Source organism: Molossus molossus, unplaced genomic scaffold, assembly GCF_014108415.1.
Source record: "Molossus molossus isolate mMolMol1 unplaced genomic scaffold, mMolMol1.p scaffold_m16_p_14, whole genome shotgun sequence".
NCBI lineage: Eukaryota > Metazoa > Chordata > Mammalia > Chiroptera > Molossidae > Molossus > Molossus molossus.
Genome location: NW_023425349.1, coordinates 20,340,218 through 20,367,377, shown reverse-complemented (window position 1 = coordinate 20,367,377; position 27,160 = coordinate 20,340,218). Strand labels below are relative to the sequence as shown.

General features: G+C 41.3%; 2 protein-coding genes across 3 annotated transcripts in view; both read left to right on the top strand.

Annotated features, from left to right (window-relative positions):
- Positions 1-27,160, top strand: part of KIAA1958 (KIAA1958 ortholog) — a 232,443-nt gene that overhangs the window by 2,603 nt on the left and 202,680 nt on the right. The gene's annotated exons all lie outside the window — the stretch shown is intronic.
- HSDL2 (hydroxysteroid dehydrogenase like 2) overlaps positions 20,900-27,160 on the top strand; it is a 73,904-nt gene continuing 67,643 nt past the window's right edge. The window contains exon 1 of the mRNA XM_036261813.1: positions 20,900-20,981. Within this exon, the coding sequence (XP_036117706.1) occupies positions 20,965-20,981 (17 nt within the window). The 5' untranslated portion in view covers positions 20,900-20,964. The remainder of the gene's footprint in view (positions 20,982-27,160) is intronic.

Genomic DNA, 27,160 nt, shown 5'->3' with positions numbered 1-27,160 from the left:
CGAAGTTCGAAAAACAGCAGTGTTCTATATTCTTGAAGTGGCTGGGCAATGGATATCTGCTGGTTCAAATGAGCGCAGCTCAGAACCTAACACTTCTTCTGGTACTTCTAAAAGAGCTCTTTACATTGATTCACCTTTTAGGCTTTCAGGGCAACTAAAAGACCACATTTTAGAAAAAATAGTCACTGATATAAAAAGACAAATCCAACTAGAATGTGTAAAATGTGTGTTTCAAAAGGTCATTGCTATACAGTATACCACACCAAAAAAATTACTAAAATATATAATATGTATAAAATATAATATGTAGCAGATATGTATGAAGTTTCACTTAAATTCATTATGTATAAATAAAGTATACTGAAGTTTATTTAGATGGTTTCACTTTCATACGCAATTACGAAAAAATAGCCAGTGACAGGAGATAACTTCTGTGTAAAATTGCCGGTCACCAGTGTGTTAACAATAACTCTGAAAAGTCTCCAATGTACCTGACTAAAATGAACAAAACTGTATGACGTTTCCTAACCAATTAGCATCTAATTTTAACAACAGAAGCCTAGAAATAAGAAAACAGCTCACAACAGAAAACAAAAAAGTGAAACCTTTCCCTCTTCCCTGCTTCTTGGTCATAAATTCAGTTTCCCATGGACTGAGCGCCATAGGTTTTGTGAGTACCTCTGATTCAAAGACAGTGGATAGAATTGAATTTAGGTCTTCTAGAACTACCTTGAGAATCCTACCTAATTCCCAGAATTCATATGGCATGGAATACCACGTTCTTCTCAGCAAAAGTTTCTAAGTTTCTGAATGATCAGATATCACCCACATGACCTGGTTTGGCATGAAGGCTTTATTTTCTGTATACTCCAGGCTTCTGAATGGTGAAGAAGCTAACACATTCTGTATTTGCTAATTGTTCTATACTTTTGAAAGTTAAGACAGTTATAATAATTTAGTCTATAAATTATCTAACAGTTTGCCTTCCTTGTGTTTTTATTCTAATTTGTCTAAGAAATTCCTCTGAAACACTGTCATCTGATAAAAGACCCCCCCCCAACTATTATGTTTAGACAATATATAACCTTTGAACATTTGCCTTAAAGCATTCCAGTATGCAGTGGTAATTAATATTTAACCAACATTACCTTATTTTTATGGTTAAGACTTCTTAAGATATAAAAGCAATATAAAAATGCCAATGTAGGTAAGAAATAAAACCAGTTACTAGGTAAATCTGGGAGAGAGACATTTTGATATCATTTTCTTCCATAACAAATATAAAATCATAATCATTAATATGTATTCCCTAAAATAGAAAAATCAGAATTATACTGAGTGAAAAAAAAAAGCTACACTCAAAAAGTTCCATACTGTATGACCCATTTATATAACATTCTCAAAATGACAAAATTATAGATATGGACAACAGATTAGTGGTTGCCAAGGAGTGGAAGGGTATGGCGAGAAAAGGGGATGGGTGTGACTACAACGGAGTAGCAAGGGGGATGTTTGTGATAATGAAACAGTTCTGTATCTTGATTATGGGGTTGGTTATACACATCTACACATGATAAAATTGCATAGAACTTTAGATACACACAAGTGCATATAAAATTGGCAAAATCTCAAGATTTGTGGATTATACCAGTGTTAATTTCCTACTAGTTTGTTCCATAGTTAAGCAATAACAAACATCAAAGGTTTAAGGAAAATGTATGGGATTATAATTCATATTTTTCATGCTGTAGCACCTTGGTAAATCAAACTAGGTTATACTAGTTGACACACACTGAGTCTGACAGACTTTGCTCAGTCTGTTGAATTACAAGTCTTCCTTCAAAGTCCTTCCCAACTATTTGAGGAGAAGGCTTGAAAACATCTACATGCTCACTGACCTCTCCACCAATATGAGTCACGTCCATTTTCCTCACCCTGTGTGTGGTCCTGATGTAATCATCTCTATGTATCCAGTACCTGGTTCAGAGGACTCCACTGTTTCCACAGAAGGTGCCATCTCCTGTCACTGTCCTATAGTAGGAGTTGACAGCCCATGCTAATTTTCTGGAGCACTTTTCTGAAGAAGGGAGAATTTCTTTTCTGTCTTTTTGTCATACTATATCACCTAGGTCCAAATGTCTCCAAGTTCTTCATTCCTCACCTGAGGATATTTTTCTACTTATCAGTTAGAGTGGGATGGAGGAAGAGAGAGAGAGAGAGAGAGACAGAGGGAAACAGCAATGTGATAGAGACACATCGACTGGTTGCCTCCTGCACTACCCGACCAGGGCCAGGGACATACTGCAACTGAAGTACGTGCCCTTGACCGGAACTGAACCCACGACTCACTGATCCGTGGGCTGATGCTCTAACTGCTAAGCCAAACCAGCCAGGGCTCCAAATTTTTAATAAAACAACCCTTTCTGGTTTTTTTGTTTGTTTGTTTTTTTGGTATGTGCCCCTAGCGGGAACCGAACCTGGGGCTCTGGTCCGCAGGCCAATGCTCCCAACCGCTGAGCCAAACCGGCCAGGGCAACCCTTTCTGTTTTGATTCACAGAAAATCCTTTAGTATTTAGGCATGAATCTGTGGCGCTAAGCCAGAGAACAATCTGAAGAATAATCACGACATCATGCCCTTTAACCACTTAGCTTTTGTCCATTAAATTGGCGCATCCCGCCCTGGCTGGTTTGGCTCAGCGGTTAGAGAGTCGGCCTGCGGCCCAGAGAGACCTGGTTCGGTTCCCGCTAAGGGAACGTATCTTGGTTGCAGTTTGTCCCCGGCTCTGGTTGGGTCGTGCGGGTGGCGGCCACTCGATGTATCCCTTTCACGTCAATGTTTCTCTCTCTCCCTTCCACTCTATCTGAACAAAAAATTAACTCGGATGACGATTAAAAAAAAAAAAATTTTTGGCGCATCCCACTATCTATTGGGAAGGTGGGTTCTTACCTAGGTGTTTCCTTGGTCCCACTTAGAAGTAGATCTCTTGGAAATAGAGGTCATCATACCTCTTTAGATGTGCTTGAGTATATTTGATCCTGCTTAATTTCAAGCTGAGACACCCCACCCCATCCCTGCACTCCCACAAAAGGAGAATCCTGTTCTCCAACATTATTTATCAAAGAACTAGAAAAAGGGCACAATTTGAGTTAAGTAGAGCAACACCTCTGCCTAGGCAATAAAACTAATAGTATTCTGTATGGTGGCTGAGAGTGATCTAGGACCACATTTGCTAGTTAGAATCTTAAATAACTGAAGCAGTATGCAGCATTACCTTGCCCTGGCCCAGCTCTTGGTGGAGGGGGACATCCCAGCCATTGCCATCCACTTTTTAATTTTTTTTTTAATCCTCACCCGAGGACATTTTTCCATTTTTTGTTCAGGTAGAGTGGGAGGAAGAGAGAGGAACAGAGAGAGAGAAACATCGATGTGAAGGGACACATCGAGTGGTCGCCACCCGCACAACCAACCAGGGCCGGGGACAAACTGCAACCGAGGTACGTGCCCTTAGCGGGAACCGAACCCGGGTCTCTCAGGACCGCAGGCCGACGCTCTAACCGCTGAGCCAAACCGGCCAGGGCGCCATCCACTTTTGATTGACTCAGGAGGAGAGGCTTTCTCAGTATCAGCAATTTAAAATTTTCAGTGATGAATTCTTGTGGCCACCAATCTATTCAGCTGAGGCATGGGCATCAAGCTGTTGAATATTGCTTTTAACAACGGCATGCGTTAGTATTCTGACACCTACCTGCATCGTGTGGCCGGAGCAGGTCAGTGTGGCACCAGAGGCTTGGCATTCATATTTGTGTCAGGTGAGAATGATGCTAAAATCCTCAATGATATGAAGGATCACTTTGAGGTCATTATTAGTGAGCTTCTTGATGAGATAAACATCTACATTGAACAGACATTGTAGAGGGCTCACCCACCCCTTCTGAATGTGCCAGTCCCTCTTTAGTAGACAACACCAGGCATGGGTGAAGGAGACACTAATGTCACCTACTCCTGACAATCCCCATGCCATGGCTTTTTTCTTTTGTATCATCACCCCTCCTAAAGCCCATTTCCTGATTTGTCAGAATTTTTTTTTAACAAAACTGAAAAAAAATAAAAGGTTTCTAGACTAGCACTAGAGAAAAATGAACCAGGACAAGGTACTTAAGTTCTCTGTGCTGCAGCTTCCTGAACTATAAAGAAGGGATAATAAATAGTACTTATCTAATAGCTTTTTGGGGAAGTTGAAATGAATGGATACATAAAAAATACTTAACACAGTGTCTATCACATGATAAATGATCAGTATGCTTATACTTATTATTTTGTATTATTATTATGAGCTTACAAAGCAGAATTGCTTGAGAACATCATTCGAGAATTGTGTATTTATAGTGGGCCATGGGTCAGCACCAGCTATCTATGAACTATTGCTAGTCCCTAACAAGAAAAGAAATATGAGAATAAGTGTCTAGAAACATTCATAGCAATTTGACAGAAATATAATTTCTATTAAATGTAATAATAAAAACATTGGGTTAATATTCTGTATTTGTTTTTATTTCTATTTTTAGTTATTTATTTTTTATTATATTTTTACAGAAGTATTAGTCTACAAAGGATTGAAAGTTTTAGAAAATGGTCCTTCACCCCATTTTGAGAAGCACTACTCTACCATTTCTCAAATATCTGGATTCTTTTTTTTTTTCCAAGTAATATATTCTATATTCTGTTACCTTTTATTATGGAATTATTATTATTTCAAACATACAAATAAATGGAACAGTTTGATCCCAACTACCAATCACTGGTCATTTAAAAATCACTGATATATTGTCTGTGTAGAGCAGTAGTTAAACCTTTAATATGCATCAGAATCACTGGGAGGGCTTGTTAAACAGGAATTGATTGTTTCCTGTTCAGGGGTAGGGCCCAATAATTTGTATTTCTAGCAGATTTCCAGGTGAGGTTGCTGCTGCTGATTGTGTGGGAACCAAATTTTGAGAATCATTAATGTAAAGTGCTAACATTTTTCTGCAACACCTACACCAAGAGTTGGGCCCCTTAGCATGTGTTTATTGCTAAACCCAAGGTAGAATATATTCCTATTAACTTTTTTTTTGCCACCTGAACCAACAAAATGAACTTTTCCAGACCTACCTTTAGGTCATGTACTTCTTGAAAACTGAACAGAATTTTTGCCTTGCCCGTCTTAACATTCTTATATGCTTTTTACTTTTTCTCATGAGTGTCTATAACAATTTCTTTCTTCTCACTTGTTTTCTGATAGTCTTACTCCAGGACCGTCTACATAAATATTCTGACATTCTTGTTTCTTCTGTAACTTGACTCCATTCTCCGCCACTCTCCTCAATTTTTGTTTCCTACTTTTTTGTTTGTTTGTTTTTTAGGTAAAATTTACATATGTTGAAATGCACATGTTGAAATTTACATATGATGAAAATTCAAGCTATAACCCTACTCTTCTATAGATTTTAACTCTCCAGTTATTTATTTATTTTTTATTCTCACCTGAGGACATTTTTGCAGGAAGGAGAGAGGGGGGAAGAGAGAGAGAGAAACATTGACACGAGAGAGAGACATCAAATGGTTGCCAACCACATGACCCCAACCTGGGCAGGGACAAACTGCAATTGAGGTATGTATCCTTGGCAGAAACTGAACCCGGGACTCTCTGGTCCACAGGCTGACATTCTAACTGCTGAGACAAACTGGCCAGGGAAGCTCTCCAGTTTTTTTTTAAAAAAGAATAAACTCAGCCCTGGCTGGGTAGCTCAGTTGGTTGGAGCATCATCCCGTATACCAAAAGGCTGCGGGTTTGATTGCCGGTCAGGGCACATACGGAAAGCAACTGATTGATGTTTCTCTCTTCCTCTCCCTCTAGCTGTCTCTGTCTCTCTCTCTCTCTCTCAATCTCTCCCCCCTTTCCTCTCTTTCTCTCTCTAAACCTATCGTCAGATGAGGATTAAATGTGTGTATATGTATATATACACACACACATACATACATATACACATTACAGTCCTGGACAGTGTGGCTCAGTTGGTTGGACTCCATCCCTTGCACCAAAAGGTTGCTGGTTCGATTCCCAGTCAGGGCACATACCTAGATTGTGGGCTTGATCCCTGGTAGAGGGCCTACAGGAGGCAGCCGATCAATGTTTCTCTTTCACACCGATGTTTGTCTCTCTCTCTCTTCCTTCCTCTATCTCTACAAATCAATAAACATCTTAAAAAAAATACACCCCATGTAACCTACAGCTCTGGACTTTTAAAGAACATACTCTTTTTTTTTAAATCCTCATCAGAGGATATTTTTCCGTTAATTTTTAGGTATAGTGGGAGAGGGGAAGGGAAAGAGAGAGAGAGAGAGAGAAACATTGATGTGAGAGACACACATTTGACTGGGCCAGAATTGAACCTGCAACCAAGGTACTTGCTCTTGACTGGGAATTGAACCCAAGACTCTTGCTCTAACCACTGAGCAACACCAGCCAGGGCATAATCATAATGAAGATACTCGTGCCTGGCCGGTGTGGCTCAGTGGACTGAGCATCATCCCATGAACTGAGAGGTCTCAGTCTGATTCCTGGTTGGGGCAATGACCAGGTTATGGGCTCCATCTCCAGTGTGGGGTGTGCAGGAGGTGGCCGATCTGTGTATCTCTCTCACATCAATGTTTCTGTCTCTTTCTTCCTCTCTCTTTAAAAGAATCAATAAAAACATATTTTTTAAAATAAATAAATAAAGAAGATACTCTTCAGCATTGACTTAAGTGTAAACAGTATTAAATTCTAGCTAGATGCTATTATCTATTGAAGACTCTGGGCCAGAGACCTATCTCTCCTTTTCATAAAAAGGGAGATTACCAAGTATGGGTATAAAAGGCATACTGCCCTGGCCGGTTTGGCTCAGTGGTTGGAGTGTTGGCCTGCGGACCAGAGAGTCCTGAGTTCAGTTCCTGCTAGAGGCACGTACCAAACAAACAAACAAAAAGGCATACTGGCACCAAAGAGAAACTTTTTTTCTTTTTCCAGTGTTTAAAAAGAGACAATAGGCCCAAAATGGAGTCACTTATGCTAAGCTCCACGTCAGCAAACCAAGACTTAATCCTAATTTAATTGCAGTTTCAACTATCCCCAGGAATTTAACCTTTGACCAGTGAACCTGGAATCACCTAGTCAGCACTAGTGAGGTAGCTGCCAGATAAAACTCTTTCATTCCCTTTAGGAGAGTGACCCTGTCTGAAACAATATGTTCTTTACTAATAATTTCCTTTTTCTGCCTTTAAAATTATTTCTTTTTTGCTATTCTTACCTGAGGATATTTTTTCATTGATTTTTTTTTTTTTTTTTTAGCTAGAGTGGAAGGGAGGGAAGGAGGGACGGTGGGGAGAGAGAGAGAGAAAATCATCGATGTGAGAGAGATACAGATTGGTTGCCTCCCAAATGATCCCAGTGGCAAGGATGGAACCTGCAACCCAGGTACATGCCCTTGACTGGAAATTGAACCAGAGACTCCTTGGTCCACAGGCCAACGCTCAATAACTGCTGAGCCAAACCAGCCAGGGCTAAAACTTCTTTTTCCTACAGCTCAGTGGAGCTCCTTTCTACTTTGTATAGTATCAGAATTATGGTAACTTCCTCTGGTAAATTAGAAGATCTAGTTTTTAGTTCCACTAATAATTATCTTTAAATTTTAAATAACATACTTAAGTCATCAACTTCAGGAGCAAAAATGTACAAGGTATTTATTGACTCCACTCTGAGAAATGAAAAATTAGCCCTCACACTAACTCTGTCTCATGACTCTCTCCTCTCTTTTATAGTCAATTTTGTCAGAGTATTAGTTTCACATTATGTAAATTTTCTATCAAGAATAACCATCACACCCAGCCGGTGTGGCTCACTGGTTGAGTGTCAACCCCTGCACCAAGAGGTTGCTGGTTTGATTCCCGGTCAGGGCACATGCCCAGGTTGTGGGCCAAATCCCCATTGGGGGGCATATAGGAAGCGGCCAATCGATGTTCTCTCTCATCAATGTTTCTGTCTTCTTCCCTCTCCCCTCCTCTCTCTCTAAAATCAATAAAGAAAAAAAAGAATAACCATCACATTAAATTTTATAAATATTCATATTTATTTAGACATAGTTATCTGTTTAAGTGGATTAGTGCTCATTGGTAGTGTTTATTTATTTATTTTTAAATTTTTCTTTACATTTTAGCCCTGGCCGGTTTGGCTCAGTGGTTGGAGCATTGGCCTGTGGACCAGAGAGACCCGGGTTCTGTTCCCACTAGGGGCACATACCAAAAAAAAAAAATGTTTTTTTCTTTACATTTTAGAGAAGGAGAGAGAGACAGAGACAGAGAGAGACAGAGAGAGAGAGACATCGATGAGAGAGACTATAGATTGGCTGCCTCCTGTACACCGCCCACTGGGGACTGGGCCCACAAACTGAGCGTGTGCCCTGACCGGGAATCTAACCTGCGACCTCTTGGTGCATGGGTCAATGCTCAACCACTGAGCCACACCGACCTGGCCTCAAGATTTTTTTAGAAAGATTAATGGGTTATCTGTCTCCTGAGTCCTTACATATTCTGTTATTTTTCTAAGTTAAAATTTCAATGGATTAAGAATAATTGAATAACTGTCCTTCCCCAGAAAACTCTGTAGCTATAGCCCTACTCTTCTATAGCATTTCAAACTAGAATGGATCCCTGGCCGGTTTGGCTCAGCAGTTAGAGCATCGACCCACGGACCAGAGAGTCCGGGATTCAGTTCCCACTAAGCGCACATACTTCGGTTGTGGTTTGTCCCTGGCACTGATTAGGGTCATGTGGGTGGTGACCAGTCGGTGTGTCTCTCTCACATTGATGTTTCTCTCTCTCTTTCTTTCTCCCTCTCTCCCTCCTGTTCTATCTGAAGATAAACAGAAAAAATGTCCTTGAGTGAGGATAAAAAACAAACAAACAAATAAACTAGAATGGGAAAGATTGAAACCCATTTCTATTGGAATTAAGTCGGGGCGGGGGGTTGTTTTTTGTTTTAGTTGGAGAGTTTTAGGAGATATACCCTGTCTATGATTTTTATCTTGTATCTCTCTCTCTCGCCCTCTTGCTCTTTCTGAAGATAAACACAAAAGTGTCCTCGGGTGAGGATAAAAAAAAACACCCTGGAATGGAAAAGATTGAAACCCATTTCTATTGGAATTAAGTCGGGGCAAGGGGTTGTGTTTTTTTTTTAGTTTGAGAGTTTCAGGAGATGTACCCTATTGTATGATTTTTATCTTGTAGTCTGTGTGTATTTAATCTGCTCAGTTTACTTTGGTCAACAGTGATAGATCTTGCAGTTCACTGTTAACCTTTCAGCTGCCCCTCATTTCCAAGTTTCAGTTATGGGTCAGGAAACTGAATCCTGGAAAATCAAAATCTGTGTCACATTGTCTCTTCTTCAATTCTACATTCCTTGCCAACTCGGAATGGACCCTGAGGGTGGTCTTAATTTTTCCATGGTTCACTCAGGTCCCTAGTCCTTACTTCTTTCAAGTTTCAGGTTACTACTTGACCTTTACAACCATCTCATTTACTTTGTAAAAATGGCACTGAGTTTCTGTTTAGAGGAAATGATTGTCCAATCTCACCACTTTCCTCAATTTGGATACAAATTGAAAGGTGTTCTTCATAATCTGTGGTAGGGTTATGTCAATTCCCTAGTTTCATTAAACTTGAAATTTCGTCTCTGGTTTTGTTCATTTGTCCCTGGAAGTTATGTAACAATTAATGACAGTCATTAAAATATTTCCAGTCTTTTCAAGCAGCCATGGATACTTTCCTTTCATCAGCTCTTAACATGATTCTCCTTTAACTTATTTATCCCTAACCAGTTAACTGATGTGATTTACCCCAATCTTTTCAAAGAAGGGGAGGTAGAGGAACAGCTGTGAGTAAGGTAGCAGATTCCTCTTTTTCTTTTTTCTTTTTCTCTTTTACAATTAACCTGTTACCTATAACTCTTCCTCCCTGAACTGAAGTTAGCCTACTGTACTAAGAGTTGATATTGCTTTTCCTGCCTTGGTATTCCATTTGTGTATAGATACATAAAGTTGATATGTATTACGGATGCCTATAATATTGTAAATGTTCTTATATGGGACAAAATAGTCCCTTAGGTATCAGAGACCATATCACTAATAGGAAATATAAATTTTATTTTACAATTGGAACAAGGCCTTCACTCTGGTTACTAATTCAAACCTTCCCTCTGAATTATTTGACATAACTATTTAACAAGGAGCCAAATATATTGGTTAGAGTATATTTATTTTCTTTTTCCTTATATGTCCTTTGTTAAAATAATAGCCTTGTGCACAAAGCAGATCATAGTCCACAAGGTCAGTGAAAAGGTTCCTGGGATGCCAGACAACTAAATAGAGCTGTTACTTCTCCCCAATACGGTTCTAAAAAAATGTTTAACTGATGAGCCCACAGGGAAGGCAAATATTCAACCTTGAACAAGCAAATAAGCAAAAGGTCAGTCACAGAAAAACAAAAGAACAATCTGGAACATGTCTCTATGAGAATTTGTTATTTATGTAACTAGAAAAGCAAATCTCCCCAATCCTCCTCCCACCCATGGAGGTAGAGGGTTACTGTGTGAGAAGATAACTAAATCTTCATATAGTCTCTCTTCAGCTGGAACAGTGAGAGTATGAGACCTTAATAAAAAATTTAACTTAGTAGAGGGTAGTAGGAGGATGACACTTTCAAGAATTTAATTCAGTACAGAGTAAAGGCTTGGGGGTAATTCTAGCTTGATCTTTATGTAGTAAAGTAGTGGTCATTAAGAGACTGATGGCTCAATCATGAACCTGATTCTTAAGCTAACTTTGAATGCCCTTTTCTTTTCCTTCTTTCTTTCTTTCTTTCTTTTTTTTTTTTTTTTTGGTACTTGCCCCTAGTGGGAACCAAACTCTCTGGTCCACAGGCCTACGCTCCAACCACTGAGCCAAACTGGCCAGGGCTGAATGCCCTTTTAAAAATTATTTTATGCCCTGGCCGGTTTGGCTCAGCGGTTAGAGCGTCCACCTGCGGTCCGGAGAGACCCGGGTTCGGTTCCCGGTAAGGGCATGTACCTTGGTTGCAGTTTGTCCCCGGCCCTGGTTGGTCGTGCGGGTGGCAGCCACTCGATGTGTCCCTTTCACATCGATGTTTCTCTCTCTCTCTCTTCCTCCCACTCTGTCTGTACAAAGGATGGAAAAATGTCCTCGGGTGAAGATAAAAAAAAAAAAATTATTTTATATATGCTTGGTAGTAGGAACAGTTTGAAAGCTAGAAGATAAAAAAGAACTGACATTGTCTTGCAAAATAAAATGCTTTATAGTGAGCAGAGGTGAAGCTATCTTGACTATAGAAGAGTCAAATGTTTCTTTCTCAGCATGGAAAGGGTACATGCACTCAAAGTGGAGTACTGTGTCTCAGAATTAATGCCTGATTTTGGGAGATGTGAGTGTATTTGACATAATAGCTACTGTTAAGTGAGGACACCAGGAAGAATTAGGTGGAAATATCTCCAAAGGAACTGGACTTGGAACCCACACCCACTCTGGACTCTCTTGCTAAAATCATAGTCTTCATGGAATGAATAATTCAGACTTGGAAAGATGTTTGGCTTGGGAAAGGAGGATAGATTCTGATATGAGACCAACCCCTGTGAGTGAGGCATGGGATCTCCTGAAAGGGGGGGTGGGGATATTAAAGCCCATTTTAAAGAAGGACATTTGAACAAAATTCATGCTTTTAGGGAGGAAAGCAGGATGAAGCCAGAGCAAAGCTACGGATTTGAGTGTGTCCAAGAGGAATTCCCTGCAATGGTTTATATTCTTTTTCATACTTTTGCCTTGAGACAGATTATTGTTAAGGGTTATAGGTCCAGATGCATATAACAGAAAACTAAAAATAACACTACCTTAAATTAGGTAAAATTTTATTTCTCATGTGAAGGAATTTTAGAAGTAGTGGTTTAAGGGCTTTTATGACACTCTGTGTTCATGAAAGATCCCTTCTGTTTGTTCCATTATGTGAGTATCTGGCTTTCATTCTTTTTTTTTATTCCTCACCCGAGGATATTTTTCTATTTATCATCAGATAGAGAAGGAGGGTGGGAGAGAGAGAGAGACAGAGAAACATCAATGTGATAGAGCCACATCAACTGGTTGCCTCCTGCACCACCCAACCAGGGCCTGGGACGAACTGCAACTGAGGTATGTGCCCTTGACCAGAATTGAACCTGCAACTCATTGGTCCGCTTGGTCTGCGGGCCAACGCTTTAACCACTGAGCCAAACTGTCCAGGGCTGGCTTTCATTCTTAAGGTCAAAAAATGGTTAGAAGCTCTTTAAAGAAGCTTCCCCAGAACTCCAAGATCTTCCATTTATGTCTCAAGAGCCATAATTTGGTCACATGGTCACTCCTAGTTGCAAGAAAGGCTGAGAGATGATGCAGTGTTTTTACTGGGCATAGTGCCACCTCTAATAATAGATGCTATTGGTAAGAAGTGAAGAATGTGTAATGAGTAGGCAAATAGCAGTCTCTGACATAGCACTTATCATATAAAGTTCGTTTTTTTATATGTATAGCAGCGATTTTCAACCTTTTTCATCTTATGGCACACAAACTAATTACTAAAATTCTGCAGCACACCAAAAAATACATTTTTGACCGATCTGGGAAAAAAAAGTATAATTTTGATTCATTCTCACTGGACAGCTATTGTTATAATGGCTGTTGCCTTTTTTTTTTTTTAATTTGACAGTCTAAGGGAAAAGAGGTCAGTGCCCCTGGCTAAATAGTCAGGTATTGCACGTTTTAAAAATTCTTGTGGCACACCGATTGAAAATCGCTTATGTATAGTAATTCCCTTTCGTGAGCCTTAACTTGTTGGCAAAGATTTGTGTGGGAATGGTGTAGTAAATAAACAAACAGAGCAAAAAAGTGAACTATAGCATGATCCACACACCCACTCCATTACTTGCTCTCATGCAAGGGATCAGTGGTCTACTGAGGGAAATATTTCCTGGAATTCTAAGAGATGGCCAGCCACAAAGTGAGGAAAACCCACAGTGTACCTTGGAGCAATGGGAGTATTAGAAAACTTGCAGGAGGGTTCTGAGACAACTGCCCCCCAACCCCAACCTTTCCTTCATGCATATTATGGGAGAAAGTTTACCTTTGAAGGAGCTATAGGAAAGGGGAACGCTAGTTCCCCTTATGGTTGCAAAATAGATGCAGCAGTTCTAAGCATCATATCCAGAAGTAACATCTAGAAGAAAAGAGACAATTCTGTGGTCTCTTTCTTTTTTTTTTTTGGTTGTTTGTTTGTTTTTATCCTCACCCGAGGATATTTTTCCATTTTTTGTACAGATAGAGTGGAAGGGGGAGAGAGAGAGAAACATCGACGTGAAGGGACACATCGAGTGGCTGCCACCCGCACGACCAACCAGGGCCGGGGACAAGCTGCAACCGAAGTACGTGCCCTTAGCGGGAACCGAACCCGGGTCTCTCTGGACCGCAGGCCGACGCTCTAACCGCTGAGCCAAACTGGCCAGGGCTGTGGTCTCTTTCTTAAATGTAAGAAAACTTTTATCAGCTTTTATCAGCACTGGATAAGACCCATTTCTGAACAAGTCACTGACAAGGGGAATGGGATTACATTGACCAGGATCAGTGACTCTCAGTCCTGGCTGCCTATTTGAACTACCTGGGAGTTTACTTCCTGTGTGTAACTCATACCATTCAATTTAATTAGAACCCCTGAGAGTAAGACCTAGGCATCCGAATTCTTTAAAGATCCCTAAGTAATTCTAATTTGCAACAAGGCTAGGAACTACCTGCCAGTGCCTTCTTATATCCCAACCAGTAGCATTTACAATACCTGGAAACTTGTTAGAAATACAGATTCTTCAACTCCATTATCAAAGACCCAGTGAATCAGAAACTCTGAAGGTCAGGCCCATTAATCCGTGTTTTACAAAGCTCTTCATGTGATTCTGGTGTACACTAAAGTTTGAGAACCATCACCTAACTGATCAGTATTTTATCCTGTGCTGCAGTTATGGCTACCTTTTCTGAAGCACTGATGAACAAAATTAGGAAGGAACCAGAAGTTGAAAAGCATGAGCAGACAATCAAAAGTCTCAGCTTAAAACGTTTTAGTTTGAATTCATTTCAGGTTTACAGAAAAGTTATAATGAAAAAACTTGTATATCTTTACTCCAAATCACCTATTTTAGCATCCTCTCTCTCTCTCTCTCCACACACACACACACACACACTTGAGAGTTGGTGCACAGTTATCAAATTCAAGAAATATATCATTGACACACTTTATTTATTTTTAATTAATTAATTTATTTCTGTTACAGATGTTTCTCCTTTTCCCCCCACTGATTCCCCCCTCCCCCTCCTTCCCCACCCTGCCCTCACCTTTGTTGTCTATGTCCATTGTTCATATATACATGCATATAAGTTCTGTGGTTTATCTCTCCCCCCTTTTCTGGGGATTGTCAGTCTGTATCCCACTTCCACGTCTCTGGGACTACCCCATTCCTCAGATTATTATGTTCATTATATTCCACAAATAAGTGAGATCATGTGATATTTGTCTTTCTCTGCTTGACTTGTTTCGCTTAGGATATCATTGACACACTTTAATCTGTAGTACAAATTCTAACTCGTCAATTGTGTTAATATAGCTTTTTTTTTTTTTCCTATGTAGGATCCAGTCCAGGAGCATGTGTTGCATTTAGTTGTAATGTCTTTTTAATCATCTTTAATCTATTGCAGATCCTTAGCCTTTGTTGGTTGGTTTGTTTCTTTTTCTTTTTTTTTTAATGACAGTGACATCTTGGATTTCTCATTCTTGTCTGTGATGATGTGAACAACCAAGGCAATTTTGCCTTCTGGAGACATTTTTGGTTGTCAAAACTGAAAGGGCTGGAGATAGATGATGGTATTGGTTATACAATAATGTGAATTTACTTGATGTTATTGAAATATACACATACAGATAGTTAAAATGGTAAACTTTATGTTATGTATATTTTACCACAATGAACAAACAAAACTGGGGTGGGGGGTGGAGTGGACTATAGCATGTAGTGTAGCGGTTCTCAACCTGTGGGTTGCGACCCTTTTGGGGATCGAATGACTCTTTCACAGGGGTTGCCTAAGACCATCGGAAAACACATATTTCTGATGGCGATTCATAACAGTAGCAAAATTACAGTTATGAGGTAGCAACGAAAATAATTTTATGGTTGGGGGTCACCACAACATGAGGAACTATATTAAAGAGTCGCAGCATTAGGAAGGTTGAGAACCACTGATGTAGTGGATACTGGCCAGGTATACTGCTAAATACAATACAATACACCTGATAGACTCCTGCAACAAAGGATTATTCAATCCAAAATGTCAATAATGGCAAGATTGGGAAATCCTGGTGTGTTAAATGTGTATGGCTACTGAGCAAATCAAGAATGTATTCTAGGAAAATGTAATATGATTAGTGAACAGTGATATATGTATAAAGACTTTTATTGCAGTGTTGTTTATCATAAAGACAATTTTGAAACAACTTAAATGTCCATCAAAAATGACAGTGGTAAAATTAATATGGAGTACAGTCATATAAAAGAAAACTATGCACCTATTTTTAAAATGTTAAGATAGCCCTGGCCGGTTTGGCTCAGCGGTTAGAGCGTCGGCCTGCGGTCCGGAGAGACCCAGGTTCGGTTCCCGCTGGGGGCATGTACCTCGGTTGCAGTTTGTCCCCGGCCCTGGTCGGTTGTGTGGGTGGCAGCCACTCGATGTGTCCCTTTCACATCGATGTTTCTCTCTCTCTCTCTGTTCCTCTCTCTCCCTCCCACTCTACCTGAACAAAAAATAGAAAAATGTCCTCAGGTGAGGATAAAAAAAAAATAAATAAATAAAATGTTAAGATAGGTTGGTGTGGCTCAGTGGTTGAGCGTGGACCAATGCACCAAGAGGGCGCTGGTTCAATTCCCAGTCAGGACATATGCCCAGGTTGTGGGCCTGATCCCCAGTGGGGGGCATGCAGGAGGCGGCCAGTTGATGCTCTCTCTCATCGATGTTTCTCTCTCTCTCTTCCTCTCAAAAAAAAAAAAAAAAAAATTTTAATAAAAAAAAAAATAGCCCTGGCCGGTTTGGCTCAGCGGTTGGAGTGTCAGCCTGCGGTCCGGAGAGACCCGGGTTCGGTTCCCGCTAAGGGCGCGTACCTCGGTTGCGGTTTGTCCCCGGCCCTGGTCGGTTGTGCGGGTGGCAGCCACTCGATGTGTCCCTTTCACATCAATGTTTCTCTCTCTCTCTCTGTTCCTCTCTCTCCCTCCCACTCTACCTGAACAAAAAATGGAAAAATGTCCTCAGGTGAGGATAAAAAATAAATAAATAAATAAATAAATAAAATAAAAGGTTAAGATAAACTTTTAGTTGTAAACCTGGGAAGATATCTATGACATCTATGTTTTGCATAGATGTTTTACAAAGTAAAACAAAAACAGTTCCAAGACAACATAGTATTTATCTCCCCTATGCTTTAAAAATGATCAACATTGCCCTAGCCAGTTTGGCTCAGCAGTAGAGCATTGGCCTGCAGACCAATGAGTCCCAGGTTCAATTCCAGCTAAGGGCATGTACCTCAGTTGCAGTTCGTCCCCGGCCCTGGTCAGGATCATGCAGGAGGCAACCAGTTGATGTGTCTCTCTCACGTCGATGTTTCTCGCTCTCTCTCCCTGTTTCACCCTCTCTCCTTACCTAAAGATAAATAGAGCCCTGGCCAGTTTGGCTCAGCGGTTGGAGTGTCGGCCTGCGATACAGAGAGACCTGGGTTCGGTTCCCGCTAAGGGCTTGTACCTCGGTTGCAGTTTGTCCCTGGCCCTGGTTGGTCGTGCGGGTGGCAGCCACTCGATGTGTCCCTTTCACATTGATGTTTCTCTCTCTCTCTCTCTCTCTTCCTCTCTCTCCCTCCCGTTCTATCTGAACAAAAAATGGAAAAGTGTCCTCGGGTGAGGATAAAAAAATAGAAAAATATTCTCAGGTGAGGATTAAAAAAAAAAATCAACATCTATATAAAAATGTCAGAGTTTTAAAGGTACATGTCAAACTGTTAATGATTATCTTGGAAGGGTAGTATTAGATAGAAACTTCCACTTTCTCTATATTGTTGGACTCATATATTATCAGAGAGATATAGACATTAAAATACAACAATGAGGTTAATATCCAGTAGTTATTAGTTAATGACTGGCAGTAATTAATTTAGCAACAAAAGGCAAAGCTAGGAGTTCTATGAGGAAGATTAGGTACATTATCAGAAACAACTGCCATACCTTCAAAATCCCAATGATTTTCTCATTTAACATTCTGAACTAAGGTGGGCTGTCTTGTGGATGAAGGAAATGGAAAGTTTTGAGGTCCCTGACTCATTCAAAACCATTGAAAACATCCATCTACCCTTAGTCACATCATATTGCTGGCCTCTGACCATTAATTAGTAATTTTATACTTAACTAGAGAGGCCTAGGATATCTTAAAAAGGCAAGTTGAAAAAATACAATGGCAAATTATAACACACTAAAGCAGTGTTTTTCCAAAGGGTAGGTTATGATCCATTAATGAGTCATGGAAATAATTTACTAGGGCCCTGACCAGTTTGGCTCAGTGGTAGAGCATCAGCCTGCGGACCAATGAGTCCTGGGTTTGATTCCAGCCAAGGTCATGTACTTCGGTTGCATTTCATCCCCAGCCCTAGCTGGGGTCATGTGGGAGGCAACCGGTTGATGTGTCTCTCTCACATTGATGTTTCTCTCTCTCTACCTAAAGATAAATAGAAAAATATCTTTGGGTGAGGATCAAAAAAAAAAAAAAAAAAAAAATTTACTAGGTTATGATCAACTTAAAAAGAACGGGATTGGATATAATAAATTCAAATAAAATAGAATAGAAAACTATGGGTACCAGGTCTGGATAAAAATATATTTTCTTATGTTGGTTGTGATTAACAAACATGAATGTTACTGCATTATATACTTAAAAGGTATATTCTTATACAAGGGGTCAGGGTTAGAAGAGTCCTTTTTTTTGTTTTATCCTCACCTGAGGACATTTTTCCATTTTTTGTTCAGATAGAGTGGGAAGGAGAGGGAGAGAGAGAGAAACATCGACATGAAAGGGACACATTGAGTGGCCGCCTCCCACATGACCCAACCCGGGCTGGGGATAAACTGCAACCGAGGTACATGCCCCTAGCGGGAATCGAACCCGGGTCCATCTGGACCTCAGGCCGATGCTCTAACCGCTGAGCCAAACCGGCCAGGGCTAAATACGCTTTTATTAATATTTTAGAGAGAAAGAAAGGGAGAGATAGAAATATTGATATGAGAGAATAACATCGATTGGCCTCCCCGCCCCCCCAGCCTGCAACCTGGGCACGTGTCTCGACCAGGAATTGAACCGGGAGCTCTGTCCATGGGATGATACTCAATCAAGTGAGCCACACTGGCTGGGCTATCTTTTGATATTTCAATTTAAGTCAGCATTTTTAATCTCCTATGTATTTGAAAATTACTTTGAAAATTAATATTGGAGAATTAAACTTATTAGACTTTAGAAGTCACAAAACAAGTGAAGATAAGTTTAACTATTTTATGATTTAAATAATGTAAAAATTAGTTCGAGTATCATGTGCTATTTTAATGATGCAGTTTTAAGGCATTTCAAATTTATACTTCCTCTTAGTTTTCCTTTATGGGAGTCCTGTAGAGAACCTTGTGCTATTTTGCTTTAATCCAAATCAGGTTATAATTTATCACAATATTGTTAATACATATTTTGTGGTATTATTTTGACTTTTAAAATAACAGTGCCATCTGGTGGTTATCTGAACGTTTTCCTTTCTCGGTAGGTGTCTAAGAATGTAATTGCGTGTGGATATGCAGTAGCTGGTAACAGATATTTAACTTGTTGAGGAACTGTAAAACTGTTTTCCAAAGTGGCTGTGGCATTTTACATTCCCACCAGTCATGGAAGAAGGCTCCAATTTCTCTACATGCTATCCAACACTTATTTTCCAGCTTTTCTATTATAACCATCCTACCTAGTGGATGTAGAGTGAAATCTCATTTTGGTTTTGATTTGCATTTCCCTAATAACTAATGCTGTTGACCACCTTTAAGTGTACTTGCATTTGTATAACTTCTTTGGAGAAAGGTCTATTCAGATCCTTTGCTCATTTTTTTTTTATTGGGTTGTTCATCTTTTTGTTGCTGAATTAAGAGTTCTTTTTATATTCTGGATACTAGAAGTTACCAGATATTTGATTTGCAAATATTTTCTCCATTCTGTAGGTTGTCTTTTCACTTACTCGAGTGGAGAGTTTTTTCATTTAACAATCCCTATCAATACTCTTTCCGAAACACTTTATATTTAACAGTCTAAAGTACACATTGGCAACTCATTCCTACCACATAGAAAGAGGCCTTGTCTTTTTCATTCTGCTGTATCTCCAGTGACCAGCACATAGCAGGAGGTAATATCTGTTGAATAAGTAAATTCCTCCCGAGGATCTATGTACCATTTCATGGATTGCAAATTCAGATGCCTGTAGGAGACTGGCAAGTGATACAAATGTAAATAGAGCTTCTTGGGGCTTGTAATATGTGGGAGAGCACATAACCCATCTCCTGGCTAGTTTCTGTAATCAGTCCTCATAAAGAACCTCCTCATCCTTCTGTTTTACCGCTACACAATACAAAGCAGTTACTTCATGTCTACCTAAAAATATGCTAGTCTTTAGTTCATTAGGGTAGCTGAGTTACGTCCAAGGTGTACTACCAAAAGCAATACTGGATCCGAATATTAACCTTACTCCAGGACTGAGTTTGGGAATTGCCTTGCTGAGATACCAGTTAAGAGTGAAAAAAAATCAGTTAACTGAATTCTTTGGAGTGACTATTGCAAAGAGCTCTGATCCAGAAGCTGCCCCTAACTTAGTGCTATTTACAGACCCGCGAGGTCACACTGGCTTTAGTCCAAATTCGATGGGAGAGTCTGAACGTAATACTGACTGGCTTCTGGCAGAAAGTATCTGCGAGGAAAAGGGCAGCCTCCGCCCAGTACGGCTCAGTGGTTGAGCATGGACCCATGCACCAAGAAGTCGTAGGTTCGATTTCCGGTCAGGGCACATGCCCAAGTTGTGGGCCAAATTCCCAGTGGGGGACATGCGCGAGGTGGCCAGTCGATGTTCTCTCTCATCCATGTTTCTATCTCTCCCTGTCCCTTCCTCCTCTCTAAAATCAATAAAAGAAAAAATAAAATAAAATAAAAGGTCAGCCTCGGAAGGACAGCATGCAGCCAGACTGGCGCCCAGGTTTGGGAGGGGAAGGAAAGAAGACCCAGAGTCACAGCATTCCCGGGGCAGTCTGCTGAGCAGCCGCACCCTAGCCCTCAAGGTCCCTAAAGCACGACTCAAACGGACGCCTCCCGGCAAAGGAACGCAGAGCTGGGACGAGTAACCCTTTACAGGCTGGGAAAAGGCGTACGTAGGGGCTGACGCGCACAGCAATCTAAGTGCCCAGGGGAAACCAATTGTCACTATTGAGACCGCGAGAGGGGCGGGGCAGAGTACTCTCACACAGTGCTTGCGCGAGGAGCCTGTCGAAGGCCAGGCCAGGGAGGCGGTAACTAGCGCCGAGCGTTGGGACGGCCACAGCGTGCGCAGGCGCGCTCAGCAACCTCCGGCTTATAGCGCCCACTCCCCGCAGACCTCGGGGCGGGGCCTCGGGGGCGGGGTCTGGGGCGGGACTAAATGAGGAGGGAACAACCTCTCACTGTCCTCCCGCTGCCATTGCTGTCGCCTCCGATACTGAACTACGAGAGTCATGTTACCCAATACCGGGTAAGGAGATGGGGGAGCCTCGGGGAAAGATCGGGCCGTGGGGGCTGCGCCCGAATGGATGGTCCCAGGGGCCCGGCGGCGGCGGTAGGAGGGTTAATAAAGCTGCCCGACGCGCTCCGGAATGCTGGACCGCGCTGGACGCAGTGTTGCTAGAATTGGGATAACACGGGAAAAGTAACCCGCAGTTGGGTATATCAGGGTGAGAGCCATATTAAAAACCTATTCTACAGCTAAAGGATCCAGAGTGAGCTACACCGCTGCCCTTAGGGCCGGCCTCATCTTGACTTGGGCAGTAACTACGCGTCTTGCTCAAGGCATGCAAGTTCTAGGTGAAAGGTCACTGGAACATTTGTGCACCTAATGAGTGTCCTCATGTTCTGAATGCTCAATTCTGGAATAATAAAATAATTAAGTATTTAAAAAGTGATTTTCAAATTAGTAATAAATAAAACTAATCTTAAAGTATAGGTATCTTTGGGGGGGGATTTTATTTTCCACTTTTAATTATGGTAAAATAGACAATAAAATTTGCCATTTTGACCATTTTTAAGTGTATAGTTTAGGTGTTAAGTATATTCACATTGTTGTGCAACCGATCTTTAGAACTTTTTCAACCTAGAAAAATCTATACTCGTTAACCAACTCTTTTCCCTTTACCCTCAGCGCCTGGCAACTACCATTCTACTTTGTTTCTATAAAGTATGGGTGTATTGAGCTGAGTGGCATGTCCATTACGTAATTTGCTTCAAACATGCAAGCACATAGCCAAAAGATTTAAACAGCTCAAAAGGGTGTCAGAAGTAAGTTTTGTCATCCTTAATTAGCTGTCTTTCATTTTTCCAAAGATATTCTGTGCATTTATAGATATATTTTGTATATCACCCTAAATAATCAAGCACAAATTTTTTAACTTATCTTTATTGTTGAATGTATTACAGATGTCCCCCCTTTTTTTCCACATTAACCCCCTCCTCCCCAATCCCACCCCCCTCCTGCCTTCCCCACACTATTTTCAGTGTCCATTGGTTAAGCATATATGCATAGAAGTTCTTTGGTTTATCTCAACCCACCCTCCCTTCTCCCTTCCCTTTGAGGTTCATCACTCTAACAACCAATTTGTACTTCTTTTTTTTTTATCCTCACCCGAGGATATTTTTCCATTTTTTGTTCAGATTGAGTGGGAAGGAGAGAGAGAAGGAGAGAGAGAGAGAGAGAGAGAGAGAGAGAGAGAGAGAGAGAGGTGAAAGGGACACATCAAGTGGCTGCCTCCTGCACGAGCCCAACCAGGGCCGGGGACAAACTGCAACCAATGTAGGTGCCCTTAGCGAGAACCGAACCCTGGTCTCTCTGGACCACAGACCAATGCTCTTAACCTCTGAGCCAGACCTGCCAGGGCCAATTTGTACTTCTTAATTCCTTCTTCATCTTTTTCATCTGTCCACCCAACCCCCACCCTTCTGGCAAGCAACAAAATCTTCTTAGTGTCTATGAGTCTGTTTCTGTTCTGCTTGCTCATTTTTGTTTGTAGATTCAATTGTTGATAGATACATATTAATTGCCATTTTATTGTCCATATATATTTTTTTTATCCTCACCCGAGGACATTTTCCATTTATTTTTGTTCAGATAGAGTGGGAGGGAGAGAGAGGAAGAGAAACATCGACATGAAAGGGACACGTTGAGTGGCTGCCACCTGCACCCAACCAGGGCTGGGGGACAAACTGCAACCGAGGTACATGTCCTTAGCAGGAACCAAACCTGGGTCTCTCGGGACTGCAGATCTATGCTCTAACTGCTGAGCTAAACTGGCCAGGGCTGTTCATATTTTTGTTCTTCTCCTTCAAGAATACTGGTTTGGTGGTGATGAACCCCTTTAGCTTTTTCGTGTCTGGGAAACTCTTGATATGTCAATCGATTCTAAGTGATAGCTTTGCAGGATAGAGTAATCTTGGTTGTAGGTTGTTGCTTTTCATCACCTTGAATATCTCTTGCCACTCCTTTCTGGCCTGCAAAGTTTCTTTTGAGAAATCAGCTGACAGTCTTATGGGAGCTCCTTTGTAGGTTACAGACTGCTTTTCTCTTGCTTCTTTTCAGATTCTCTCTTTGTCTTTAACCTTTGGCATTTTGATAATGATGTGTCTTGGTGTGGACCTCTTTGGCTTTATCCTGTTTGGGACTCTCTGTGCTTCCTGTACTTGTATGTCTGTTTCCTTCACCAAGTTAAGGAAGTTTTCTGAGATATTTTTAAATAGGTTTTCAATTTCTTCCTCTCTCTCTTCTCCTTCTGGCACCCCCATGATACAAATGTTGGTATGCTTGAAGATGTGCTAGAGGCTTCTTATACTGTCCTCATCTTTTTGGATTCTTTTTTCTTTTTGCTGTTCTGATTGGGTGTTTTTTGCTTCCTTATATTCCAAAAGATGGTTTGCTTCTTGGCTTTACCTACTCTACTATTGATCCCCTCTAAATTATTCTTTATTTTAGTTAGTGCATCTTTCATTTCTGACTGGTCCTTTTTTATGTTGATGTTCTCACTAAGTTCCTTGAATGTCTCACTAAATTCTTTGAGCATCCTTATAATGAGTGTTTTGAACTCTGCATCTGATTGATTGCTTATCTCCATTTTGTCCTGGAGTTTTATTCTTTTCTTTCATTTGGGACATGTTTCTTTGTCTCTTCATTTTGGTTGCTTCCCTGTGTTTGTTTCTATGTATTAGGTAGAGTTGCTATGTCTTCTAGGCTTCGTAGGGTGGCCTATTGTTGTAGGTGTCCTGTAGGATCCAATGGCACAGACTCCCTGATCTCCCCAGCTGGGCCCTCGAGGTGTACCCCTAGTGTGGACTGTACACCCTTCTGTTGTAATTGAGTCTTGATTGCTGTTGGCAAGTCAATGTGAGGGTTTTACTCAGGCTGATCAGCTGCAAGGACTGGTTGTGCCCACTGACCACTGGCCTCTGACTCCCTTGGAGGATCAGCTGTGTAGCGGCCCACCACACAGAGCAAGACTTACTTCAGGGCTCTGGTACCCACTGAGTCAATTCACTGAGTGTGTCACTTGTGGAGATGGTTGGGTGGTGCTGTTTCCATGTGGTCTGAAGTTGTCCACTGGGTGTGCTGTGTCTGCAGCAAGGTCAGCCACTGCTTGTGTTCTGTCCCGGGCCACCAGGCATAAGCTACAAAGTGATCTGCCAATGGCTGCTTCTTGTGCTGGGCTTGGGGGTGCCCAAGAAAAGCCAAGTTGTGAACCAAGTCTGGCTGCTTCTAGTGCCAGGCCTGGGGCCACTTAACGAGTGGTATGGGGCTCACTGAGACCAGATGCTGCTTGTTTGAGAGATTTTAGGAAAATGAGAAGCAGGATCCAAGACAGGCCAATCCTATGCTAAAGCCTTTGGAAACAGCTTGGGTGGGCCCGAAAGTTGGATGGGGCAGGGCCTTAGGGAATCACCAGGGTAGGGCCAACTGAGTCAGGTTGCTGGAGTCCCAGATATGGTGGCCATCTGCTGCCCTGGGGAAGGACTCACCAAAAGAATAATGGCCTCTGCCAGCACGTCTGACTGAGAGAAAGCCGCCTCTCCAGCCCTGGTTCCAAGGCCAGACAAATCAGTTTTTCTCTGTATGTCTTTGGTGCCTTTCAAGGTGCTTCCCCTCCAAGCTTAGAGGCAGCAAGGCTAAGTACGGGCGTGGGCTCTTTAAGAGGAGCGGCCTGGGGCTCCAGCAGCCTCAGCCTCCCTCAGCCTCAGTTCCCACTGGTTTTTCCAGCCAGAAGTTATGGGGACTTCTCTTCCTGGCACTGGAATCCTGAGCAGGGAGCCTGGTGTGGGACCCCTTGCTTCTCAGGAAGGACCTTCCCAGCCGAGGTATCCTCCTGACTTTTATCCACCACACGTGGGTGTGGGACAGCCCGTCACTGCCTCCACCCCTTCTACCAGTCTCCATTTGGCTGCTTCTTTAATTTCATAGTTGTCAGACTTCCATTCAGCTCAATTTCAGGGGGTTGTGCTGTAGTTTAGTTGTAATTTTTTTTTTTATCCTCACCTGGGGATATTTTTGCATATATCTTCAGATATAGCAGGTGGGGTGGGGGGGGACATCAATATGAGAGATACACATTGAGTGGTTGCCACTTACACGACCCCAACTGGGGCCAGGGACAAACTGCAACCGAGGTACGTGCCCTTAGCAGGAACCAAACCCGAGACTCTATGGTTCACGGGCTGATGCTCTAACCACTGAGCCAAACCAGCCAGGGTTGGTTGTAATTTTGATGTGCTTGTGGGAGGAGGCAAGTACTGCATTTACCCTACACTGCCATCTTGACCAGAAGTCCACACACACACATTTTTAAGAAACTTATTAAATTTATTGGGGTGACTTTAGTTAATAAGATTATATATGTTTCGAGTATACTATTCTATAGTATATTCTCTGTATATTACATCGCACACACCACTTTTAATAGTAGCAAACTCTCTTTTGGACCTTGCTATTTGTACCTAATATGTCTTAGGACACACATTTTCAGTACATGGAGCTCTTTCCTTTTAATGATTACATAATATTCTATTGATGTACCATGATTTATTTAACCTGCACCTTGTCATTGGAATACCAGATCATTTTTAGTTGTTACAGCATCTTTGCTGCAATGATTATCCACGTATTCACCTGTTTGCATATATTTGAGTGTATCTATATGATAAATTATTGGAAGTGATGTTGCTAAATCAAAGAACATATACACTACTTTTTTTTATTAATTAATTTATTTTTGTTACAGGTGTTTTTGTTATGGATGTTACAGATGTTCATTTTACCCCCATCGACACCCTCCTCCTGCTCCCGCTCCTCCCCCACCCCAGCATTGTTGTCTGTGTCCACTGGTTATGTATATATGCATATAAGTTCTTTAGTTTATCTCTTCCCTCCCGCCCGCCCGCCTCCTCTGAGGTTTGTCAGTCTGAACCCTACTTCTATGTCTTGGGGTCTATTTTGTTCATCACCTTATTTTGTTTATTATATTCCTCATATACATGAGATTATGTGATACTTGCCTTTCTCTGATTGGATTATTTCACTTAGCATAATGCTCTCCAGGTCCCTCCATGTCATCACAAAGGATAAGAGATCTTTCTTTCTTACAGCTGCATAGTATTCCATTGCATATATGTACCACAGGTCTTTTATCCACTCATCTATTGATGGACACTTGGGCTGTTTCCAGAGCTTAGCAATTGTAAATAGTGCTGCTATGATGATCATAAGGGTGTATATATTCTTTCTGATTGGTGTCTCAGGCTTCTGAGGATATATTCCTAGAAGTGGGATTGCTGGGTCAAATGGCAGTTCAATTTTTTTTTTCTCACCCGAGGACACTTTTGCATTTATTTTCAGATAGACTGCGAGGGAGAGGGGGAGAGAGAGAGAGAGAGAGAGAGAGAGAGAGAGAGAGAGAGAGAAACATCGATGTGAAAGAGACACATCAACTGTTTGCCACCCACATGACCCACGACCCCAACTGGGACTGGGGACAAACTGCAACCAAGGTACTTGCCCTTAGTGGAAACCGAACCCGGGTTTCTGGTCTGCAGGCCAACACTCTAACCGCTAAGCCAAACTGACCAGGGCTGAAAGTTCAATTTTTAATTTTTTGAGGAAACACTATGTAGTTTTTCATAGTGGCTGTACCAGTCTGTATTCCCACCAGAAGTGTACTAGAGTCCCCTTTTTTCCACACCCTCACCAGCTCTTGTTGTTTGATGATTTGTTGATAGCAGCCATTCTGGCAGGTGTGAAATGACACCTCATAGTAATTTTAATTTGCATCTCTCTGATGATTAGTGACACTGATCGTTTTTTTTATGTCTCTTGGCAATTGGCTTCTCTGGATCCTGGGTCAACGCTCTAACCACTGAGAAACCCAGCCAGGGCTGTTGCCTACATTTTCTTCTAGGATTTTTATGGATTCACTAGTCACATTTAGTCTTTTATCCATTTTGAGTTTATTCTTGTGTATGGTGTAAGTTGGTGGTCTAGCTTCATTTTTTTGCATGTAGCTGTCCAATTTTCCCAGCACCATTTATTGAAGAGGCTGTTTTGACTTCACTGTATGCTCTTGCCACCTTTGTCAAATAGTAATTGAGCATAAAAAATTGGGTCAATTTCTGGGTTTTCTGTTCTAT